General features: G+C 40.4%; 1 protein-coding gene across 1 annotated transcript; it reads left to right on the forward strand.

Annotated features, from left to right (window-relative positions):
* Nucleotides 1-396: 396 nt before the first annotated feature.
* LOC105276824 (retinal homeobox protein Rx1) lies at nucleotides 397-17,751 on the forward strand. Its single transcript, XM_011334754.3, has 4 exons — nucleotides 397-884; nucleotides 8,908-9,173; nucleotides 13,306-13,390; nucleotides 15,917-17,751. The coding sequence occupies exons 1-4, from the start codon at nucleotides 812-814 to the stop codon at nucleotides 16,381-16,383; spliced, it is 891 nt and encodes a 296-aa protein (XP_011333056.1). The 5' UTR covers nucleotides 397-811; the 3' UTR covers nucleotides 16,384-17,751.
* The last annotated feature ends 5,270 nt before the right edge of the window (nucleotides 17,752-23,021 follow it).

Here is a 23,021-nt window from a genome sequence, read left to right on the forward strand (position 1 = left end):
GAAAGTGATACTCAAGCAGAGCGCGGGAAGGGGTAGAAGATGAGGGGGATGTAAGGAAGGAAGATGAAAGGAATGAGGAAAAAGAGGCGCATGTGTAGGCCGACGGATTGAATGTAGAGGGACAGGAAACGATTGGAAGGGCGAAAAGAGACGGTAAGAGGGCGGGCGGACAGGGAGGGAGGGGACGGGGGTAGGGGAGCCAGAAAAAATCCGGGGATTTACGCGGAAAGGGCAAAATATTCCCCGCCCAGGCTTCATTCAGCCTCCGACTACGGGGTGGCTTTGGGTGAAAAGCACGCGCCCTCATTGGCCGAGGGGCTAATATGGCGGTGTTAGGGGTTGCGAGGTGGGGCGGGTGTACGCGATATTAAGGGCTGCTTTCATGTCCGACGAGCCAGTTCGTGGTGCGCCGTCGATTGACGCATTTTCCGTCGAGAAGGTGGAGAACAAAACGTGGAGAGCGTTCGACGTCCTCTCTCTTTTTCTCTCTCTTTTTCTCTCTCTCTTTCTCTCCGTCTGCCCGTCTCCCTGTCTCTCTCCGTCGTCCTCGCCACTCTCCATCCTTTCCTCTCGTTTTTTCGGTTTTATCTCGCGTATCTTTCTTGCCGCTGGACCACCACACTCGCCGGTGGCACACGCTGCTCTCACGGCGGGAGATTCGATTTGCGCCCGTGCCACTCAGGAATTTATGATTCGCCAGTGATTGTCGTGGGTCAAGGACCGTTCCGTTTTCCCGTATTAATTTACGGATCGCGAGATATACGTCAGTGATCCTTGGAAGAGCCAACACCGGACGATTTCCACCTTAAATATGGCCCAAACTTATAATCAGAAGAGAAATGTGTACAGCATTGACCAGATACTGGGTCACGGCAAAGATGAAGGTACGACAAAGTGTTTCCTTCCTTTTTTTTCCTGAAAAATATGCAGATGATAAGCTTTTTTATAAGAGAAAGAGAGAGAAATAGATAAGAGAGGAACAAGTTCAGTGCGTTATGTTGCGTCGTTACAATTATCATTTTTCTTTTTATTATAAAAAGATTCTCTATTTTAGAGACAGACAGAGACAGAGAGAGAGAGAGAGAGAGGGAGGGAGGGAGGGAGAATAAGTACATGCATGCATACACATTTTATATTTGGAATAATCATACTTTTGTTCATGAAATGATGTACGATCGATCGCTTCACTCGTTCTCGTTTACGTTCGCGGAAGCCTTGATCAATCGCCAACTAGGAAGTCCGTTACAGCTTTTATTACCTCGATACTGATCGATCGTGATACGATAACGGAGCGGGCACGCTTTCTCTCTGTTTTTTTTTCATTCTCATTGTAACACACACAAAGTGGGTTATCTGAGGCGACACTATCGCGAGTCAAATGCGAGCATTATCTGATAAGGCGTTTAATTATTCGATAATTTCCCAACTGACAAAAAAATAGTCGGCTTTTCGAGTCATTAATGTGACTAGTCGCTGATTTTAATAGCCGTGACTAGAGATAACGTCATAGATATTATGTACTGTTACAGGTACGTTCTATTAGAGGTTTGCTCACCTCAGAAGTGAGGTGAATTAACCAAGTTACTTGTAACTTACGGTACACAGATACAGAAATTATTAAGATACATATTTACTCAACAAACGCGTGCAAACATCTCACTTATAAACTCCAGAGAATTTTTAACTGCAACACTTTCTTAGATCCTCCCTATTTTTCTCTGACTGACCCCTAATTATTAAATTAATAGAAAACTGTAAGTTTCTTCAGAACTTGTTGCTTGTAAAAGAAAAAGAAAATACTTGTTGTAATAACAAATAAAAAAAAGTTGGCAAATACACATGCAGACTTACTGTCGGTGTCGTTCGATAAATCCTCAGAAATACACACACACACACACACACACACACACACAAATTATCATGTCAATTTGATATTAATGCCGCCATCTGATATATTTTCTAAGGACTTGTCAAACGACCCTCGTATTTGTCTTAATTAAAAGAATCGAGCGGTACGTGTTAACGAGCAATTGCCAGTTTGGCAATGGGGAAGAGATACATATCTTGAGAAATACGTTGGCGACTTTAGGCGTGCGCGATTAAAGGCTACGTAACGTAATTAGGTCGACGCGAGTTACGAATCTGTGGCGACGATCGGTGTAACGTGAATTTACAGTATGGTGCTGGGAACACGCAAGTACATGTGCGCGCGATTAGACCAGCGAAGAGAACCGCACGAACCCGGCGGCCGGTACCGATGCTATGCACTTTTGCGGAATCGTCATGGCGTGATAAATCGCGCTATCAAGTTTTAAAGAACTACATTATTACATGTATGTACTTGCTGCCGAGCCGAGCCACAACCGTGGCTTATGGGCAAACACAATACCGCGATTATTATCTCACTTATGTTTCCGCTAAACGTACGACCACTCTCGTTTTGCAATATGCATTTCACGTCGATTCGACCTTAAAATTGTAGCGAAAAATGTACTCGAACTTGTAAAAAGCATGTTGTATGACAGTTCAAGTATGAATATTGAAATATAATATATAGTGCCTGTTTTCTTTTTCTGATTTTATCTCGAGGCTAATAAATTAGTAATTATAAATGATTAAGAAAGTATAAGATTTCTTTCTTTTTCTTCTTTCTTTTGACATGAAATATATCAAGAATTTAATCAAATATTATCAAAAGTTTATTATCCTAATCACGTCATATTATCTTAAATACCTTATTTTAATTGTCTACAATTAGTAAAATTTGTAAAAATGTCGAGATTTTCCTGTAAAACGTGTGTAATATATAAAAGATTGTAAGATTGTCACGATAATAATTGTAGTTTTTATCGACATATTTACTAAAAAAAAGTTGATTTCAAAGAATGCATGTGGATGAAAGTTGTCCTTTTTGGTTCATTAAATGTGTATATTATAAATTATTTGAATATGCGTCATGCGAACATATTGAGATTTTTGAGAATGTAATGATTGCAATGAAATATATATGTCGCTCTCAACATTACAATCTAAAATGATCAGCTCGACGATGCATTTAATTCTCTTTCTCTTGTCATCTTTCATGTCTCTCTTTCTCTTAAAAATATATAATTTATAATAAATGATTTACTTAGTCTTTAATTTATACGCGATCGGTGATAACTGCTGTAACGCGAATTTACAGCACGAAGTTACAGCAAGACATGCAAACATTGCGTGTACGTACTAGATGCGTGCTGTCTCTTTGTACAAATGCAGAAATGTTACATGCATAACGTGCAAACGCGAGAAATCGTACGAACAATTTTCCGGATATGATGAATATATAAATTATTAGAGATATAATTTATGTATATTTGCACCCGATATCTGTACATTGCCGCACGACTCGTTTTACATTTATCCATTACAATTCATGGTTAGTTCGGAAACTAAAGCTATGTATATGATTTGCATTCGCCATAATGATTACGAGTATTTTTTCGCGCTTGCAAAAATTTTATTTCTCTATCATTCATCATTATCGCCATTGTGCTGTGTATTTCAGCGTACGACATTATCGTGGGATTACTAACAATAGTAAATAAGAATAAAATCAAAACTAAAATTGAAACTGCGAGTAAAGCGAAATGTATAAAATGGAGAACGGTGCACCCACGCGCTCACTCTACAGTATTTTATATTAAAAAAATATTCAATGTCTCTATAACAATTTATGCACCCTATGGTGGTGTGTACGTATCAGGAAACAAACGCGTACCTTCATACGGGGATTCCAGAAGTGCTATTTTACAGATTTTCATAAACGCACGTTCCACAACATTTTTTTCAAACGTGGTCTCGTCGCGTTTTATCCCGTGGAATACTCGCGGCCGGCGTATTAACGTAAGTCCTCTTAAGGATTTTATTAGATTTTCAACGTAAAGTCCTCGGCCACTTATAATCCGCTCCTGTCTCACGAAAGTATATTTCGCCGACTGGACGGATCGCGTAAAATCCCTTTTAACGCTTAACGCTTAGACACATAATCCGCATAGGCGCACAGGCGCCCTACCGGAAGAAGGACCATTCCGGAATGGCCCGAGTATAATTCGGAACTATCATCATCACACTAATTATCACGGAAACGACCGAGATTCTTCCTCTCATAAACGGAATTATGAAATTGTCGCGAATTGTATGAAATATTACAATTTCTTGGATCTCGTTTGCATAAACGATGAATGTATTACATCTGCATTGGAGATAATGATTTATGACGATATAAATTTTCTGGAAAACTCTCGGAAAGTAGATAGCGATACACTTGAATAACAAAACAAAGTATTCAGGGAAAACTAATAATGCTAATTAATGAATTGTCATCGTTGGATGGATTACGAGGCTTTTTTATTAAGAGAAAAAGAACGTATCATACGTGCTCTCTTTCATTATCGTTATTATTTTCTGTATTTTAAGAATAATAAATCATCAGCTCTCATATGTGAATCGCTAATTATCTCAATTCATTTCTGCATTCATTCAATTTCATTTTTGCAACTAGGCGAGCGCGTTTGCGTTCATCGCGAACGACGACGATTCATTAATGCGAGCGGGTCTTTCTTTGGCTCTCGTCTTGATTCGAGCAACTCTCGCGACGTGTGCCCGATCGGCACGGTAAATAAATTTTTAATTTCGCGCTGCGAGCCCTCACCCTCTCGACCGCCCCTATCCCGCCCCATCCTGGTCGCATGGTCCACATCAGGCGTCGACGCACCGTAGATTTAATAAAAAGCAGTGGAGAGCTAAGCATCAAGTGGGTACTCCATTGTACCCCAGCATAAAAACATTGAAATCTCTCTATTCAGCTTGGATTAGTACGACGATGCCTCTCTCTCTGTGCATGCGTGTGCGTGCAAGCGCCAGTGCGTATGCACGCACGCACGCACGCACGCACACACACACGATGCCAACGCAGCGTGCACGCGCGCCGCGTACGTTTTCAATCGTTTCTCGGTTCATCCTATCACAACTGCTGGCCTGTGTGTATCGACGTCGAAAAGTAGGATTAGCATTATTACGCACGAGTAGTAAATGCTTGTCTAATTAGTCCAAGCGACGACGTGGAAGGGGAAACGTTCATGGGCGTCGCGCAGGAGTGAATAACACACCGTGTCCTTACGGTAATTCGAAAGATTAGTTCTTTCGTTGATGGTCAGCGCGATGCATCGAAGCGTTTTGAGTGACAGAGAGTGCAGTTAACGAGAACAACAATATGAACCGAAGAACACTGGGGAATACTTGAATAAATATCCAGTTCGAAATTCTCAATTTGCTTGGATGCAATGGGTAAATATATTTTTTTCATAAAAATATTTTAGTCAAAGAGATAACAATCAAAGAGAAATAATTAGATAAAAGAGATAATCTGAGTGAATTAAAAATGAATATCGAAGCGGTTTAAAATTCTTACATGTATTCCAAATATTTTTATGAAAATGAATTGACGATATTATTATTAATATTTTAGATATATAATATCTTACGATTCGACATCTTTTGATTTCTACTGAACATTAAATATTTTAGGGATTTACAAAAATTTGTCAACGTATTTGTTTTAATTGATAATGATGAAATAATATATATTAATCAAAGTTCATATTATTCGATATTGTCATCCACCATTTACTGCCATTTTTCAAGCACATAGTGGTCGTTTGATTTCGCATCTTTCGGGTCAATAATGTAATGTTATAATATGTGATTCGACGAATCCTAGCTTGCACAAGCGGTTAATAATAAAAGACAATAAAATATCAAGTAAGTAAATTTAAATTTTGGATGGTAGTATTCAGTGCTGCATGGTTCACTTAATGAAACGGAAAAGAATCGCAATATAATTTAATTTGACAAAAGATTTAATTATATTTTACGTAACAAGACAGATTTTACTTATCACACTGAGCACTATGTCAAAGATACAAAATGATACAATTTAACGTGTAATGATTTCGCGAGGTTGCTCTCTTGAAGTGGATTATAATTTAATGTGAATTTAGCCGGGTCATACACGCGTAAGCTGATGCAAATGGAGTCGTATAGCGGGCCGTTGTAACTTTGTAATTGCTGCTTCGGTCTCAGATCGTTATCTAATTTAGCTGCATTAGTCTAAAGCGCGATATGCAGTTAACTAATTAATTAGTCTAGTTCGTACAGCAATAGAGGATGTCATTTACATCGAATGTATAAATAAACCTATGTATCTTGGAATTAGAAAATATTACTGTTGACATAATGATTTATGTATCGCAATATATAATATATAAAAGATATTTTTAGAATTAATTAGTATGTAGGAAAACAGTAGATATGCACATATTTTTATATAAAAACTTTAGATTTATTCTAAATTTAAGGCTTTTACTTTTTTTCTTATTTTCTTTTTCTTATTATTTCTTTTTGTATGAGGTAAAAGTAATTTAATATAATAATTTATATTCTTTATAATTTATATAACAATATGTAAAGATATCTCTGTATACATTTATATCTATATTTATAAAACTGTCTTTACTGTACTTCTTTAAAAAATTGAAACATGCTTTTTGCACACGTATAATCTAATACTACAGAAAGAGTTCAAATATTTGTTGAAATCACAATCAGTTTTGGTAACGTCATTTTTTCTGAGGGGCAAAACGGAGGTTTATTTGACTTTTCGGATTTTTGGTAACGAGTTTGATCGTGTGAGCTCGTACAGAAAGAGCCACCGATACTTTACGAAAGACTTGTACAAAGCCGTTCTTTGCGAAAGATGAGAGAGCCAGAGAAAGACATATCGTTCGCAAGATTACTGACACAAGTGTGAGCTCAAAGAGGAATAATAAATCGTGCGACAATTTGTGTCGGCGCGCGTGTGTATATACCGGCTCTTACGAGCGTCAAAGAGGTAACAAGGTTTGTCGCGATGCTCGATTTTTGCCGCCCGCCGGGTTTTTCCATGACATTACCATGATGCATTTTTACAGAATCCATGAGATATTTCCGCTGCTTTTCGTTCGCAAACCACTCGCGATACCTTTGCAACATCTCGTCAAGCACATCATATGATGGATCGTTTCCCGCTATTCCCTTTTTTTTTAAATTTGTTACGATGAATTTATTTTTAACGCGTCGAGTGCCTTTCGAAATTATATGCAGATTACCCGATTTGTTATTATTTAAGCGTTCGTGCAGCATCCCGTTGCATTGCACGACCGTTTTCAAATATTTTTGCGCGTATCGATTTGACCGTTGTAGAGAGCCGCCAAAGTTTTATAACAGAGCTGTTGATATAATCGTCACCGTGCGCATACACACACACACACATACTGATGTACATGCACACACAACAAAGACACGCACAATAATAATTAATTATCTAAGTTTTTTCAACACAAGTATAAGAAACCATAATACGTATTAAGGAATATATATTTTATTTTTAATTAATTTGATATATTTATTATACATAATTTTCTCTTTTATTTATATTTTTGCTACTGAAACTTATTAGTGAAACACTGGATTACTGGAACGCTGAGTCGTTTCTTACTCGATTACCTTACGACGATTAGGGGGGGGGCTGCCCCCCTCATACATAAAGCCGACATACGGCACGATTCGATTTCTCGCCTGACGCGTATCGAACAGAATACCTGACTACTATTACATCTACGTGTAGTTTACTCTAATGGGGCTTTAAGCCCTCGTCGATGCTCGGCGCAAAGACAGAAGTGGCTATACCAGGAAGTACGATCAAGGGGGGAGGGGACGAAGCGGGTGCACGATCGCCGCGGAAAACTGGGAAGAGCATGTGTTGCATGAGGGGGTGTAAGGCCGTTGCTGTATCGCGAGAGGGTGAGGAGGAAGCAAAAGAGGAGGAGTAGGAGGAGGAACGTACAGTATATGCACTCGTGATATTTGCTAATCACTGACAGCGACGGCTTTTAAGTACTCGTCGAGCACGTACGTATAATGTGCGCACTTACATTTGTAGGGTATTTTCGCGGGCGTGTACACGCGGATACGTGGAGCGGCCCGCGCGCGCGCAAGAAAGAGAGAGAACGCGCGAGTGCGCGGAAAAAAAATGAAAAAAAAGAGCGATGCGCCGGGTGAGGCTTAAAAATTGGCAAATCCGCCGATCGGACGTCATCGGCGTATCGGTTATATCGGTACCGGTCGTTGTGCGGCTTAAAAATGAAATTGCACCCCTATCTCCCCGCCGCTGTTGCTGCCATCGCCGTCGCCGCCGCCGCTACCACCGCCGCCAGGGTTGATGTATCAGGGAAAACGACAATTTCGTTTTGGCAATGCGAGCGATATGGCTTAATCGCCTCGATCGTCTCTCGCGCTCAAGTATCGGAGGTAACGTTTCACGTGTACGGGTACGTTTAACAAGCGGGGATGCCGAGCAAGCCGAACGTAAAATTCGGGGGCTCGATAATTTTCGCGTCTTATGGGGCAGTGTCCTGCTTCCCGGCCAGTCGCGGATAATTCTCCCTCGATGCTTGAGCTTGAGCGTAACGTTGCGTTACAGCGCGCCGTTCTCTGCGTAAATCGGCATTCTGTAATCTGTAATAAACGGTATGGATTTTTCTATTCGAGGAATTCCAGGCTGGACGATTTATATCGGAATAAAATGCAATACCAATAGGCGAAAAAACAATAAACACGCATGCAATAAAATCCCAAGTTTTATGCAGATACTTTATTCGAGTTGTGTGCAATCGACGATTACTCTATTACCTCGTTTACATTGCGCCGCCGTGACAGTCGATGCAATGATAAAAGAGCAAGCAGTCATACTTGCCTGATTTTAAATGAACGATAGCGGATTCCAGCTTGTGAAATCGTCTGATGCATTCTTTGCGTCACTGATTCCAGATCACGCGACGTCGTCCGACGCCGTCGTGGACGCCGGTGACACGGAGCTCGGTCATCTGAGTGATCATCAGATCAGCGATGCCCTGCACGACCCCCTGAACTTGGGCGAATCCGACCGACCTCGAAAAGTACGAAGGTCCCGCACGACTTTCACGACTTATCAGCTGCACGAACTGGAGAAGGCCTTCGGTAACACTCAGTACCCGGATGTGTTCACCAGGGAAGAGTTGGCGATGAGGCTGGACCTTTCGGAGGCCAGAGTTCAGGTAAATTTCTTGAGAATGACTTAATCGTCGTAGAAGCATCCAGAAAAAAATGGTGTAAAAAATTTAGCACATGCATAAATTTTTTTCAATCTAAATTTTAATCTAAACAAATGGATAAATATTCACGCATACATGTAATAAGAAAATGTTGCGCGAATGTTTAAGAAGATAGAGAGAATATAATTGAAATATAGAGGTGGAATCTCTTGTGAAATCGACTGTTGCTCAGGATGAAGCATTTTAAGTATACACGTTTTATATTAAGTGATTAATTTAAGTGTCTGTTTAACAAATTAAAATATCTAATGTTATGTCTCAAAAGGATAGTACATCCAAAGTGGGATAAAATTTTGTTGAACTTTATAAGAAAAAAAAGGTATCAAAAATGGATTATTCAAACAAATATTTGAATCTTTTTCATAGAATTTCTTCTTTGTATGTACTTATTTTTATCCTTGTTCTTTTCTATCACAATAGCTTTCATATGTTACTCTTCGTACCGTTCTGAATAAAATTGTGTCGGAGTTTAGACTGCCGTGTGCTACCAAGAGATTCGCCTATGCTGTTTGGCATGATGATCGATTCAAATATCCCAAACGCGGCGAGAGACGGGAAAGAGTCGAGGAGCCAGATTTTGTCAGACGACGAGATAGTTGCAGTAGCATAATTAACCTTTCGCCGCTTTGGCTGGACGAATTCACAAAGCTCGCGAAAGGCACGCGAATGACGCCGAGTTTCGCGCATTTGATAGTGGCATTCGCAAGTTTCACAAGTAGTTTGAACGGTGAGCTTTAGATTCGTCCAGCACGGCGGACTTTAAAAGGCTCCGACTGACTCGAGTTTGCCCGTGAATTTCGTGTTGAACATGTCGAGAAAAAAATTGTAACGAGATCAAGAAAAGTTGGCTTTCTCGCTGCCGTATATTCGGCGTGTTACTCACAATCGTAAAAATTAAAAATTACTTTCTAAAATGGACGCATCCTTCCCAACGAGATAGTAATGGTTTCTCGGTGTCGCTCGTGTGATTAATGTGCACACAATAGCGCAAATTGATTTCGCGTGTAACGATTTTCCCGAGGAACTGATGCCTACGTGAATCTTGCGAAGTTTGAGGAGCGTTAAGCGTCCTCGAGCGTTCGCGGGATTGCGCCTCGGCGATTCGGCTTCAAGGCGCGAGTCACTCGACTAATTAGAGGCCATTGTGACGCAAAATTTCACGCTGCCATTTTCCGTCTGTTATTTCGCGAAACACACGGCCACCTCCCGAATCCGACAATGATTAATTCCGCAGAAGGGCGATTACCTCGTATAGGGCAGTAATCTGCTTTGGAATTACTTTAAAGCAGCATCCTTGAAAATTCAAGTGCGTTGCAGCCCTTCCACGTGGGGCGCAGTACAATCCACGCTAACGCGAACGGCTGCGCGCAAACTTGTATTCTTTTTTTTTATGTCTGTCTCACTTTTTCTTTTGTTTGTGCATTATCTTGAAGATAAATATATCTTGGAAATAAATAAATAAAATTAATATGTAGAAGATAACGATGCAAAAAATATTCTCTCTATTTTGCAATTATATAAACTAACAATACAAATTAATAATTCATTTCAAATTGTTAGTAATAGAAATAAATTACAACGCATTACAACACACAAATAATAAAATTGCAACATTGATAATGAAACATTTGTCAATGTAGGAAAATTGGTATTTATGTAAAAATAAAAATATGAGCACGTTATACAATAACTTAATCGATATCAAGAGAAAGCAGCTTTTATCAAATTTAACAAATTTCTCGTCGATATTCATAGGTCAATGTGCCCGAAATTGCCGAATCAATTGTTTTATTCTGATGCGTACGACAAAGAAACTGTCGACGATTTCGGAGAAGGCGCACACTTACGTGCATTTCTATATGCGCGCAGGGTATTTCCTCGTGTGTATGTATCCACAAGTGAGTGCGAGGGGTTGCGTTGTACCGTCGACGGAAGGGTGGCGGTGACGCTGAAAAGAGACAGAGAGCATTCCGATTGGCCCATTGTGGTACAGCGGAGCGACAATGCCGGCAATTGGCCGTCGCTCGACAAAACCGCTAAATGATCCGCCGCGGCGCAGTGGTGCTACGGCCACTTTATTTCAATCTAGGAAATCCTCCTGCGCCCCCCCGTCCTGTACACCCTTGCACCGATTTCAGATGCGAAATTACCCCATTTTTCGATATTAACTGGCTGGCCGATGTATCGGCGATCGCGCGCGTACGGTAATACAATCGCGAGTCTCGTTCATGGCGTTTCCTGCACCCCGATTCACCCATTCGTCGCCGAACAAATCTTTTGTAGAGGTGCGATTCGATCGAAGCATTCCGACACGATGGTATTTTAATGAATTCATTATTAATAATACATTTATTTTATATGTTTTAGTTATGCACTTTCTTGGTCTGATTACCTTTTTGTTGATTACGAAATAATCGCGTTTGTTTCCTGAAATGATTCTAATCTACTTACCAACTTCTGGTTGTTTGAGAGTAATAAATTAAAAATTACAAAACACTGAATTATTTAGTAAATGTAAGAAATATTATTTTGTTTCATTAAAAATTCACACGTAAATATTGTATAGTCTCAAATAATTAAAAAGTATAGAAAAAAGAAAAAAATATGGAAAAAGATGTGTGAAGTTATATATAAATTCTTCTTGTTTCCTAAAAAAGTACCATTCAAGTACAGAAAGTTAAGGATTAAAATTATAAAAGAGAAATCGTATTTAAATATTGCATTATCGCTGAAGGGAAATTGATTCGATAAAGAAGTTACAAATCAATATTTGATTCAGCAAAATATTATCGAGTTCGATGGTAAATGGCTTGTGAGAGAAAGCGAGATAGATTAATACGACAGTTGTGGATACGCAGCAGCGTTGCAAACTTTCGAGTTCGCGGCGGGTAAGTTAAATGACACAAGGTTTGCGAGTACTTGGGCGTCGGGGGCCATTCAGGAGCGATTAAATAATTAACAGCAATTAGGCAATTGAATGTCCTGGCCTCGCTTCTGGCAGCGCTCGTCTCTTTCCCCGAGCTTCACACAACGTTATTCCTCTCTCCTACCTTAATGCCACTTTCTTCTCTCCGGTGCGTTTTCGATTTTCCCACGTCGCTTGATCCCGCTCGGCAATCCGGCCGAATTAACTCGCTAATTTGTCCCGGCCCGACGAGCCGCAAGACCCAATTTCAATCTGGTTTTTAAGCAAGCTGCAACGGATGTTACTGTACGCGATAAACGATCGTGATCTTCGGTGTTCTAGAGATCTGTGCGGATTTTATTTTTCGAAAAAACAGTCGAGGGATAATAGAAATAAATTATTGCGTTATTTATTTTTGTATGTCATATTAATACTATCCTATATATTTTTGTTTTCCTTATTATTAATGTTTCCTTATTATAAATATGTTTTATTTCAAATATACCTATACATAAATATATACATAAATATGTTTTATCACAATACTTGTAAAATTGTAATACTGATTACATGATATATAATATATCGCCTGACATATCTTTTATGTTTTTTCAAATTTCCTTCCTCATATTTGTTGAATACGTTTTTTCTCAGATATATCAAGTTTCCTATGTATCACGTTAAATAATAAAATTTCCTTTCGCTCTCTCTGTTTTCTTTCTTTCTTTTTTCTTGTTCCGTTTCATTGCTTCTCCTGGTACACACCAAAAATCGGAGCAACTCGGGCGGAAAGCGGGAGCATTTATACGGCTACCGGACCAGCGATAGGGTCGCCGGGGGTAGAGGATAGAGCCGAGGGCAGGGGTTGGTGGCACTCAGGGGTACGAAGGAAATCAGGATAATTGTTAACAATTAGCTTAATCAACCTCGAGAGCAAGCTTTTGTTGGCCGCTCTGATACGCGCGCTTGGGGTTCTCATGCGCCTTCCTTCTCTAGAGTTCTCAAATCTTTCGAAACAAATGTCCTGAAATTCCGACTGGTAACTATTTGAGATTACAAATTAGTTAAATGATATTATTAAATTATAATACATTGATATCTAAAGCTTCGATTGACATATGGCGATGTATTATGTCGAGTGTTCATTGTGTGAAATTTTTGGTGTTTCAGGTGTGGTTTCAAAATCGCCGTGCAAAATGGCGCAAGAAGGAAAAGGCGCTGGGCAGGGACACCAGTTTCATGCACGAGCAAGGTGGTAAGTACAAAAGAGATAATAATCTAGACTCTGTTGAAAACTAAAATTTTTTTAACGCGGATGAGGGAAGTTTTCAATAGAAAAGATACGAAAAGACAATAGTTGTTAATTAAATTGAAAGACTATTACGAATAAAATAATTTACACATTTTCTTTTCCACGTTGTATCTTTAGATATCGCCAGAAAGAGAAAATACATAAATATTAGGAGTGTGATTTAGTTTTGAGGGTTTTGCAACAGATGGCTGTAGTGTCAGTTTGTTCCAATAGCTGTTTCCGATAACTGTTGTTTCTTACAGTCTTGACATTATCCATGACATTTAGTAGTATTATAACAATAGATGCAATAACAGTCGTGTTTATATCATCGTAAAAATGCAACTTCCGAAACAGCATTTTCCACATGCGTTGCTTTTGTTTTTTAATCAAAACAAAACTGCGGCTGACGGTTATAGAATTCTTGTGGAAACTTGTGGTGATTCTGCCCCATCAATTAAGACGTGTGAATACTGGTTTAGACGCTTTAAAAGTGGTGATACTGATGTGAAGGACAAAGAACGCTCGGGACAACCAAGAAAGCTTGAAAATGCAGATTTGCAAGCATTATTGCACGAAAATCCAACACAATTCACTTCAGAACTTGCCAGAGCATTAAATGTTGATCGTACAACAGTTACGAAACATTTACATGAAATGGGAAAAATTCAGAAAGAAGGGAAATGGTTCGACATGAATTATCGGAAAGTGCCATTGCGAACCGGTTGAACATTTGCATTTCGTTGATCGCCAGGCAAAAAAAGAAGAGTCTTTTGTCTCGGATTGTTACTGGGGATAAAAAGTGCATCTATTTTGATAATCCCAAACACAGAAAATCATGGGTGGATCCAGGCGAACCATCAACATCCACTCCGAGACGCAATATTCACGGTTCAAAAGTAATGCTCCGTATTTGGTGGGATAGCGTACTATGAGCTGTTAAATCCGCATGAGACTGTCACGGCTGATCGTTATCGACACCAATTGTACAAGTTGAAGCAAGCATTGGACCAAAAACGACCAGCAATTGCGAGTAAACGACGGAAAGTGATTCTTCTTCGTGACAACGCTCGACCTCACGTCGCGTTATCAGTGAAACAAACACTATTAGAGCTTGAATGGGAAGTCTTACCGCACCCCGCGTATTCTCCATGCGATTATCATTTGTTCCGGTGGATGCAACACGCTTTAGAGGATACACACTTTGATAATTTGGAAGAAGTGCGAAAATTCGTCGACGAATGGATGAACTGAAAAGAAGAGTGATTTTATCGTGGTGGAATCCATCCCTTGCCAGAAAGATGGGAAAAAGTTATAGAAAACGAAGGAAAATATTTTGATTAAGGTATTCATTCATTATCATATTTAAATACATGCGTTTTTGAGCAAAAAACCCTCAAAACTAAATCACACCCCTAATATATGTAAATAAAGAATATATATAGATATACAATATTCTCTGAGTAACTTGTACGAGAATCGGCATATCTTGTCTGCAATAATCTATTGATTTGTCGCGGATCGTCAGACAATTGCGAAGATCGCTTCCATCCAGTGTTACTTCGTCGCTTCACCCTGTAACATAGTAACGTGCGTGTAACGCTCGCTAATACGCGCAGGGGAGGACGACAAGGCGCACGGGTAGATACGAAGGGTAGATGCAATCGACGACAATTATGTCTAATTTCAGTGTCGACTGTCGCAGCCATCACGTGCGAACGATGCGCAATAGAAACCTCGCTGATTAATTTTTCATGAGACATCCATCGCGGATAAAGCTTGTACATGGCGAGCGAGGTTGCCGGCGAGAAAAAGTCCATTAAATAACTCCGATCCCGTGACATCCTTAATCGATTTTATTAACTACATTTAAACGCGAAACGAACAAACGAAGCTCCTCAGGCAGACAAAGAGGCAACATCTTTTCTCCGTGCTAACTTGCGAAAATATTTGCACCGTTAACGGACTCTTCCGCGGATAAAACAAGTTCAAGATATAAATATGCCAGTAATAAATAATTATGTCATATTTCAGGATATCTCTTCAGTTATATCCAGAAACTGTTCCAAGAATTTTGCGCTTTATCATCGAGATCTAAAAATAAAAAGTTCTGTCTCGTAAAATGATGGGTTCTTAGCACTTGCACCCTTAACACTGACTATAGTCGTCGTCCATGAAATGACCCATAGACAAAGTTTAGATAAATAATTTCGAAGTATCTTCCTCATTTTGTTTTTAAACTTGGATTATAACTTTCCAATTATATTCTTGACATAATGAATTAAAGGAGCGTAATCAAATAAAGAACATGATGATTTCATCGTTCAGATGTGTGACACTAGCAACCTACCTTACCACACTTTGTGATCGCTGTACAGCCGACACTGTCATAGCATTAAAACTCATTATTCGTCACAGGAAGTCATCCTAGTTTTTCAACAGGTGAAAGGTACTTGCGCAATATGCAACCGCAATGGATCCTGTTTGCAGGCGTGAACGAGCTGTCGCTGCACGCGCGGTTGCTGCAGACGGCCGGCAGTATTCCCGGCGCGGATCCCTCGGGACCGCCGACGGGCGGGTTGCCCTGGTTCTTCCCGCCGGTTTTTCCGCCACCCTGGGCGCCAACGAGTGCACCCAAGCTGCCGCCCTTGCAAGCCTTTCTATCGCAGTACATCGGGCTGCCACAGAATCTCGCGTCGCTCAGCACAATGCTGCCGGTTGGCTTGAATCCAGCCGCGTCCTTAAACCACGGTAACGTCGCCAACGGCCATACTCTGGTTGGCCACCTGCACCCCAGTCATCCGCTGAACCTGGGGGTGCAGAACATACCGCAGAACCTGAGCTCGAGGAACGACAAGGAGGACGACTCGGCATCGTCCGATGATGAGGTCAGGAAGCAGAGCGCGGAGGTGCTGAGAGTAAAGGCGGAAGAGGCGTTACGCAAGGCGGACAATTAACTGTGAGAGCTCATGAACTTTTGTAAATATGGAAGATCTTCCGTGTCCTTTCTCTGAACGTGGACGCGTTCGAGAGCTTCTAGCGTTCCGCGCGCAAAGAAGGGCTCTTTCAGTCCCTCGTGCAAGGACACGGGGGATCGGATCTCCATTTTGCGTTGAATTCAAGATTCGATGCGCGATTGGACTTTGATGAGTATGTACGTTCTGATGCACGAAGTGCCTCGAAAGGAAACGCGCGCTTGCCAAATTCTTGATCGACACCAAAGTTGATTGATCGCGAGATCAGAAATGAACTTGGTTTGCCAGCCAAGGGTTCATCAGATTATTTTCGCGCTTATTTTTCTTATTTATTTTATTTAAGTATCGCTTCTCCCGGGACACTCCGTGTATCTTATAGATTGAATGACGATAAAGCGGACGATACCTGTCTGATTCGCACTTGAATATCCGGTGTGAGTGTCGCTGGTGATAATTGGCGGTCTGTGATAATTTTCGATATACTCGATTAATGTTGCGGCTCGACCGCTCGGTGTGGCTGAATGAGTTAAATGACGCTTTAATTCCAATTAGCGACACATATAAGACGCAACAACTTTGCCGAATATTATTTATCGAACGTAATAGGTTGCACATCGGATACGCAGGTCCCTTTGATCTGGAATCACAAGGATAATAAGCGGCATAAGAGGATTATTTCCGATAGCATACCGAATTGATTTGTACGGCTTCAATGAAGAGATTAACTTAAAACAAAAACGCATTTTATATTGAGTAATACAATTATAATAACATAGCGGAACGATAAATGAATCTTGAAAGTATGACATTATGTAATTCCTCGCTTGTTATGTACTAGAAATCAATTATGTTATGTACTAATTTATGTAATTAATATGTAATATAATCATTAATATATCATGTATCAATCTATGATTGCAAGTGTAAATTTTATATAATTTTGAATCATCATCTGTGATTATTTTCTAATAGCGATATATCTTTAAGAATTTCAGTTTTTTTTATGCGAGACGTCGGAATGATCTGAGAAGTACGTGTCGCTTATGATGCGTTTATATATTGTGTATTGAATGATGCATTGTACTCAATTTATTACCATATTACTGCCCGAGCTGTCACGTGACGGCGACAACCGCGTAGAATCACCTTTGAAGAATCGAGCGTACAGGGAATCGTCTGCGCATAAAAATCAGATAAAGTGTATCACGCGCGAAGAGGTCTTGTAAAATACATGTATCATATAAATATTAGATATATTATGTATACATATGTACCATATATTACCAGCTATCGACATTGTGTAAATATGTAGGGATTACGTTAAAAAAAATATATTGCACTTATGAGGAATCTATTGCAGTACTGTCTTTCTCTCTCGAAACCGACATTGTATACTCAACAGCATAGAATTGTTGGCATTAATTATTAAATCTAATACGTTCGATCTTCAAGAAATTCAGCAGAAGACATCAAATTAAATAAAATAAATTCAATTCAATTAAATAAATTAAAACTCTGTATGTAATTAAATATTAACAACAATCAGGAACATGATAAAGCAAAAACACCTTGTGAGCAGAGATTGCTCGGAGATCGGACACTCCGCATACAATGATTTCTTAGCGCTTGTTCCTGATTTTAACATCTCAATCGCATGCAGCACGACAATCCACCTTAATAAGCCGCAGGTGTCCCGTCGCGACTCTTTTGCGCACCCCGTCGGGCTAATTCGACTAGGCTAATTCACCCCGTCCGAAGTAAGAACGACTAGCAGGGTAGGAGGGCGCGCTACCAAAATCGCTTCCGCGTCATTAATCACGAAAAGATTTGGCGTATCGGCCGCGTCATTACGACGATTTCCTGAATTTCCGCGCAGCTGGCGGCGTTACCCTGCGACGGGCTCCGGATTCCCACGCGCGTTTAATCGCACCCCCGCCCTTCCCTCTTCCTGTTCGCCGGCTTGCAGCTCGGGTGCCGCATTTTCTACCGTCGAAAGTGAATTTCGTTCAGGGGGGTAAGTGAAGATGGGGGGCGAGATCGGACGCATCCCGGCGTGAACGCCGGTAACACGCACAACGGCAATTACAATCCGGCCAATTTATCCGCGTTATCAGAAATTTATCTGTCGCGAAGGGCGAAGGCCGCTTGTATGTATGTATGTACGTATACGTATGCGAGAATTATCGTTATCGATGGGTGTTATCGCGCGGGAAGGTAATTATTGCACCACCTGCTTGGGACCACGCGCGATCGGCCGGCTCGATAGAACATACAGATAACGCGAACCGGGTGAAATGATATTTAATTTCGACGGCCACTTCGTGACGATTTTCTGTGCGGTCAAAGCCGTGATGGTCACCTGAACGTAACTTTTCCACAATTCCTGAAATCAAAAAGGAAACATATATACTGTACGTAGAAAACATTGATAGAGGGTAGAAAGACGTGGGTACTTCATCTAATAAGACATTTTTATTTCTTGGTAAATGCGATCTCCTTAAGCTGCGTGGGATTTAATGCTGTTTATTATCTAAGTATTTTCAACGCAGAAGAAGAATATTTCTAGATACTACTTCAGATATTTTTATAGGAAGCTATTTACTAGTAAGATATGTATCTAGTAAGATATTTTTATAGTAAGCTTCTATAAAATTTTACAAAACTCTGTTTTATATATTACATATATTTGATTAATTAAAATAAAAGATATCCCACCGTTTAAAAATATTATGATTTATAACTATAGAATAAAATCGTAAGCATTCTTAGTAAGTGGAAAGATAAATTTCCAATTAGATTTTAGATTTTAATGTTACAAGAGGAGCATTTCAATGTTGACCAGTCGTGATTAATACGGATGCATACAGGTTCATACGATTTTTAGGCAAAAGAACTCTTTCCGGATGGTGCACTCGAGGAGAGACGCAGACATTTTGTATTGCCACATTAGGAGTGCGCGCACGCTTTCGAAATGCTCCGCTTGCGTTTTAGCTCAACGACCGTGTCGCATAATGCCGCAAAGTTCCGCTAAATGGAACCACTAGAAGGAGAAAGAAACGCTCGAGGTCCACTCCGCTCCGATTTCGTCCGTCAGAGCATATTGCTGAATTTCGGTTCTGTAACCTCGCGGCGTCTGGGGGATATTTAGTGCACAAGCTTCGTCAGTCGTCGAGGAGAAGCTAGATACAGCATGCCACCAAAGAACGTTAATGTCTTTCGCGCTATTAGATGATGATATGTCTTAAGAGAAATCTGAATACTCATGAAAAGTACACTGAGAAAAAAATGTAATTGATCTTACGAAATGTTTTGTCACGAATATATAACTTGTTGAAATAAGTATATATTTTGTTGGCAGCCCGTGACAAAACATTTCGTAGGATCAATTACATTTTTTTCTCAGTGTACGTCTTGAGAATGAAATACCCACGTCGCGAGATAAGTGACTATAACCGAGGATCAGCAAATTTAACATCCTGAATAAAACTTACTCCTTTTCAGGGAAATCGATAAAAATAGCGCCTTTGGATCTTTTTACCCCTGCTAAATTACGACTTAAGACATTCGCTGTAATTTCTCGATATTATATATATAAATATATTGAAGCAGAATTAGATGCAAAGTTCGTAAAGTCTGGCGTATTCGCCCTAAAGAAAGTATCAAGTCTGTCGATATTTCTCGAGAAGAATTCTCATTAAAGGTGCAAAGGTATGCGAGTCGCGCGTTCTCCAAGATGCCAGAAAGAGAAAAAGAAGAAGCAGCGGCAGACGAAGAAGAAAGAAGTTTCCGGCTTTAAAAACGCAAATCTCTCCGGAACGACACGAACGGGCGGTTTTTCGCATTTTGCGGAAACGGTTTTCGTTAGCAGCCTCCCGCCATATGAACCAAGGATCAGTTGAATACCACTGATCGCGATCGCGGTTGCTACGAAGGACAATTAGATTAAAAGCAGCGCCTCTCGCGGCGGCTTGAGATCCATTAGTGCCCATTGTGCCACCCCATTTACACCCCCGTCCGCGTCCCGTCCATCCCCCGTTGCTCTGTGCCCTCCTCTCCGGAACAGAGCGCCCGTCTCGAAGCCAGGTACTTATTCTCAATAGTAATATGCTCACTTCATACTTCTACCTCTTCGTCCCTCGACGCTTCCGTCTGCATCTCCCGACGGAATCCCCCTGCTCTCCTTCCACCCCTTCTTCGTCTACCATCTTCTGCTTCTTCTCTTCCTTCTTCTCTTCCTCCTCCTCCTCCTCTTCTTCTTCTTCTTCTTGCACCTTTTACGATTCCTCGAGGGAGAAGGATCATGAGCGCAGCGATGCCGTTTGAAGAGATATTTCCGGCTTGTAGAAATTACCGCGATAATACGCGTGCGAAAACCGGCGTTAATGATGCAGCTCAAATGACTTGTATTAGTACATTTCTGTTGAGATAAAGACGGAGCCGTCTCATCATTGGTGTTTATCTTTCTCTCTCGAGACTATTCGAAATCTCGCGGTGTATTCACCAGTCGATCGCCGTTATTCGCGAACCTTATTTATATTATTCGTCTAATATATATTCGTGCGTTCGAGATACGTGTAATATGTATAACATTATGTAACGAAAAGCAACTAAATCAAACTCACACGAGAAAGCCAATCTTTCTTCTTTCTTAATGTGACACTTGAGCTAACGATTCTTTTTAAAAATCATACAATTTTTTTATACAATTCAAAATGCTTTATGCACGATTTAATAAGTTCTTTTACAATTCTCTACAGTTTTATCTACAGATTTTTTATTTTTAGTATAATTTATGCAACGAGGCGATAAAGGCGATGTCATTATTAAACAAATTTGTATATGAATTTGTAGAGCACGCATCTCAGTGTCTTCTCATTATTTCGGCGATATTAACCATCGCGGCATCGCGTTATTATGGCTTTCACATAAGCTCGGTGCACACAATTCACGTAAAACCATAGACTAATTTACGCCGCAGGATCGAAATAATATTCCTAAGTGCTCATCAAAATACGAGCCGTAACAGCTTAGGTTTACCGCACGATTTTGCGTAGTCGGAGATACAATGCTTAGAGTCGCACACGAAACGTTGCAATTTTTTGGCGCTAATAATTCGTCGAGTATCATTATATGGGATTAATGCTGCTTCCGCGAAATAATAATCGTTCTCGTGCGAGCGATTACTCGATTCGCCCCACGCACACACGAAATAATGAAATGAGCGAACGGACGAATTTCCGTTTAGTTTTATCGCGCTGGCGATTAACAAATGTTTATCTGTTTAACGTTCCGTTAATTCACGATGTAATTAATTGATAAGTGTGTTCTCTGTCAAATAATTCGCTCCAAATCGCACGTATCATTTCGGAATGGATCGGATCGAGATTAAAGTATAACATTATACTAAAATATATCATCATATTATAGAATATCACTTGATTTAATCATACATTTCCTTCCAGTCTTAGTATAAAAATTTTATTTTTATGGTAAAACATTTATAATAAAAGCACTTTTTGGCCATTGCACGAAATTTGATTTATCCCTGTTGAAAGAATATTTTAAAAGGCTCTGACATATTTTTCGGAGATTAACAGCTTGATTGTTATCGCAATAACGCGAATCGACAGCAATTGGCGCAACGCACACGTTTTTTTCAAATGTAACATAAAAAAATGAGGCAGTCGGAATCCACCGATCCGGTTATCCAATTTCAGGATCATCTTAACTTGCAGCAAGATAAGAAAACGAACGCGAAATGTCCCGCTGCGAGATAGAAGAAATTTTGCAAAGGTGCATTCTGCGGATCCTAGCAGCAAAATAGAGAAAGAGAGAGGGAGAGAGAGAGAGAGACAAAAGGAGAGTTCGGAAGAATCTTTGAGAACCGCTCTCGTTCACACGTTGTGAAGCTGGGTGTACGGTTATGCTTAAAAATTAGTGTCGTTATGACGCCGCGCCCGACTCTACATACACATTAGGTGTACACACTTCATTAAGGCTATTAGGGAGCATCAGGGCGTCGTGAGCGCGCCCAGCAAGGCGACGATCGGCGGGCCTCGAAACGATCTCTTTTCCAGTCGCCGTCATCTTTTCACTCTTCCCTTCCCTCCCCTCACGTACGAGGGGTCGCCGACAATAATAGCCTTCACGCTGATAGGCTTACAGCCAGGAATCGTGGGCTTCCTGAGACCTGGATCTCTTGAAAAGTGATACACAGCTTGCCGATTTGGATCGCGGGACATCGCAGATCGTAGAGTAAAACGATTCCGAGTATCGAACCGTCAACAAAGGGACAATCCGAGGCGACCCTTCGCATGTTGTACTGAGGGATGTCTCATACGTATTATTTGTCGTCAGCAAAAGATTTTACAATAATCGATATTAATTAATGTTAATTGGCAAATAACAACGTGAAATCAATAAACGCCAGGGAATATTGAGACGTGTGCGCCCCACACGATGGGGACTATAAAATTAAATCTCGATGAACCTTCAGGCTGAGCCTTCAGTCGAGCAGAATCTCGGATGAACGAATTGATAATGCAATATCGCGCGCGCCGAGTAATTTAGGAGCGCGCTCGCGTGGACACGGGGTCGCGTTAAACGCCGTGTAATTTTAT

The sequence above is a fragment of the Ooceraea biroi genome, chromosome 2, assembly GCF_003672135.1.
Source record: "Ooceraea biroi isolate clonal line C1 chromosome 2, Obir_v5.4, whole genome shotgun sequence".
NCBI classification, from domain to species: Eukaryota; Metazoa; Arthropoda; class Insecta; order Hymenoptera; family Formicidae; genus Ooceraea; species Ooceraea biroi.

Bases quoted from the DNA above. Each gene is read 5' to 3' on its own strand.
- LOC105276824 (XM_011334754.3), top strand. From the start codon at position 812: ATGGCCCAAACTTATAATCAGAAGAGAAATGTGTACAGCATTGACCAG. The intron at 9,174-13,305 runs GTAAATTTCTTG...TTGGTGTTTCAG, and splicing joins TTTCGGAGGCCAGAGTTCAG to GTGTGGTTTCAAAATCGCCG. The intron at 13,391-15,916 runs GTAAGTACAAAA...TCCTGTTTGCAG, and splicing joins TTTCATGCACGAGCAAGGTG to GCGTGAACGAGCTGTCGCTG.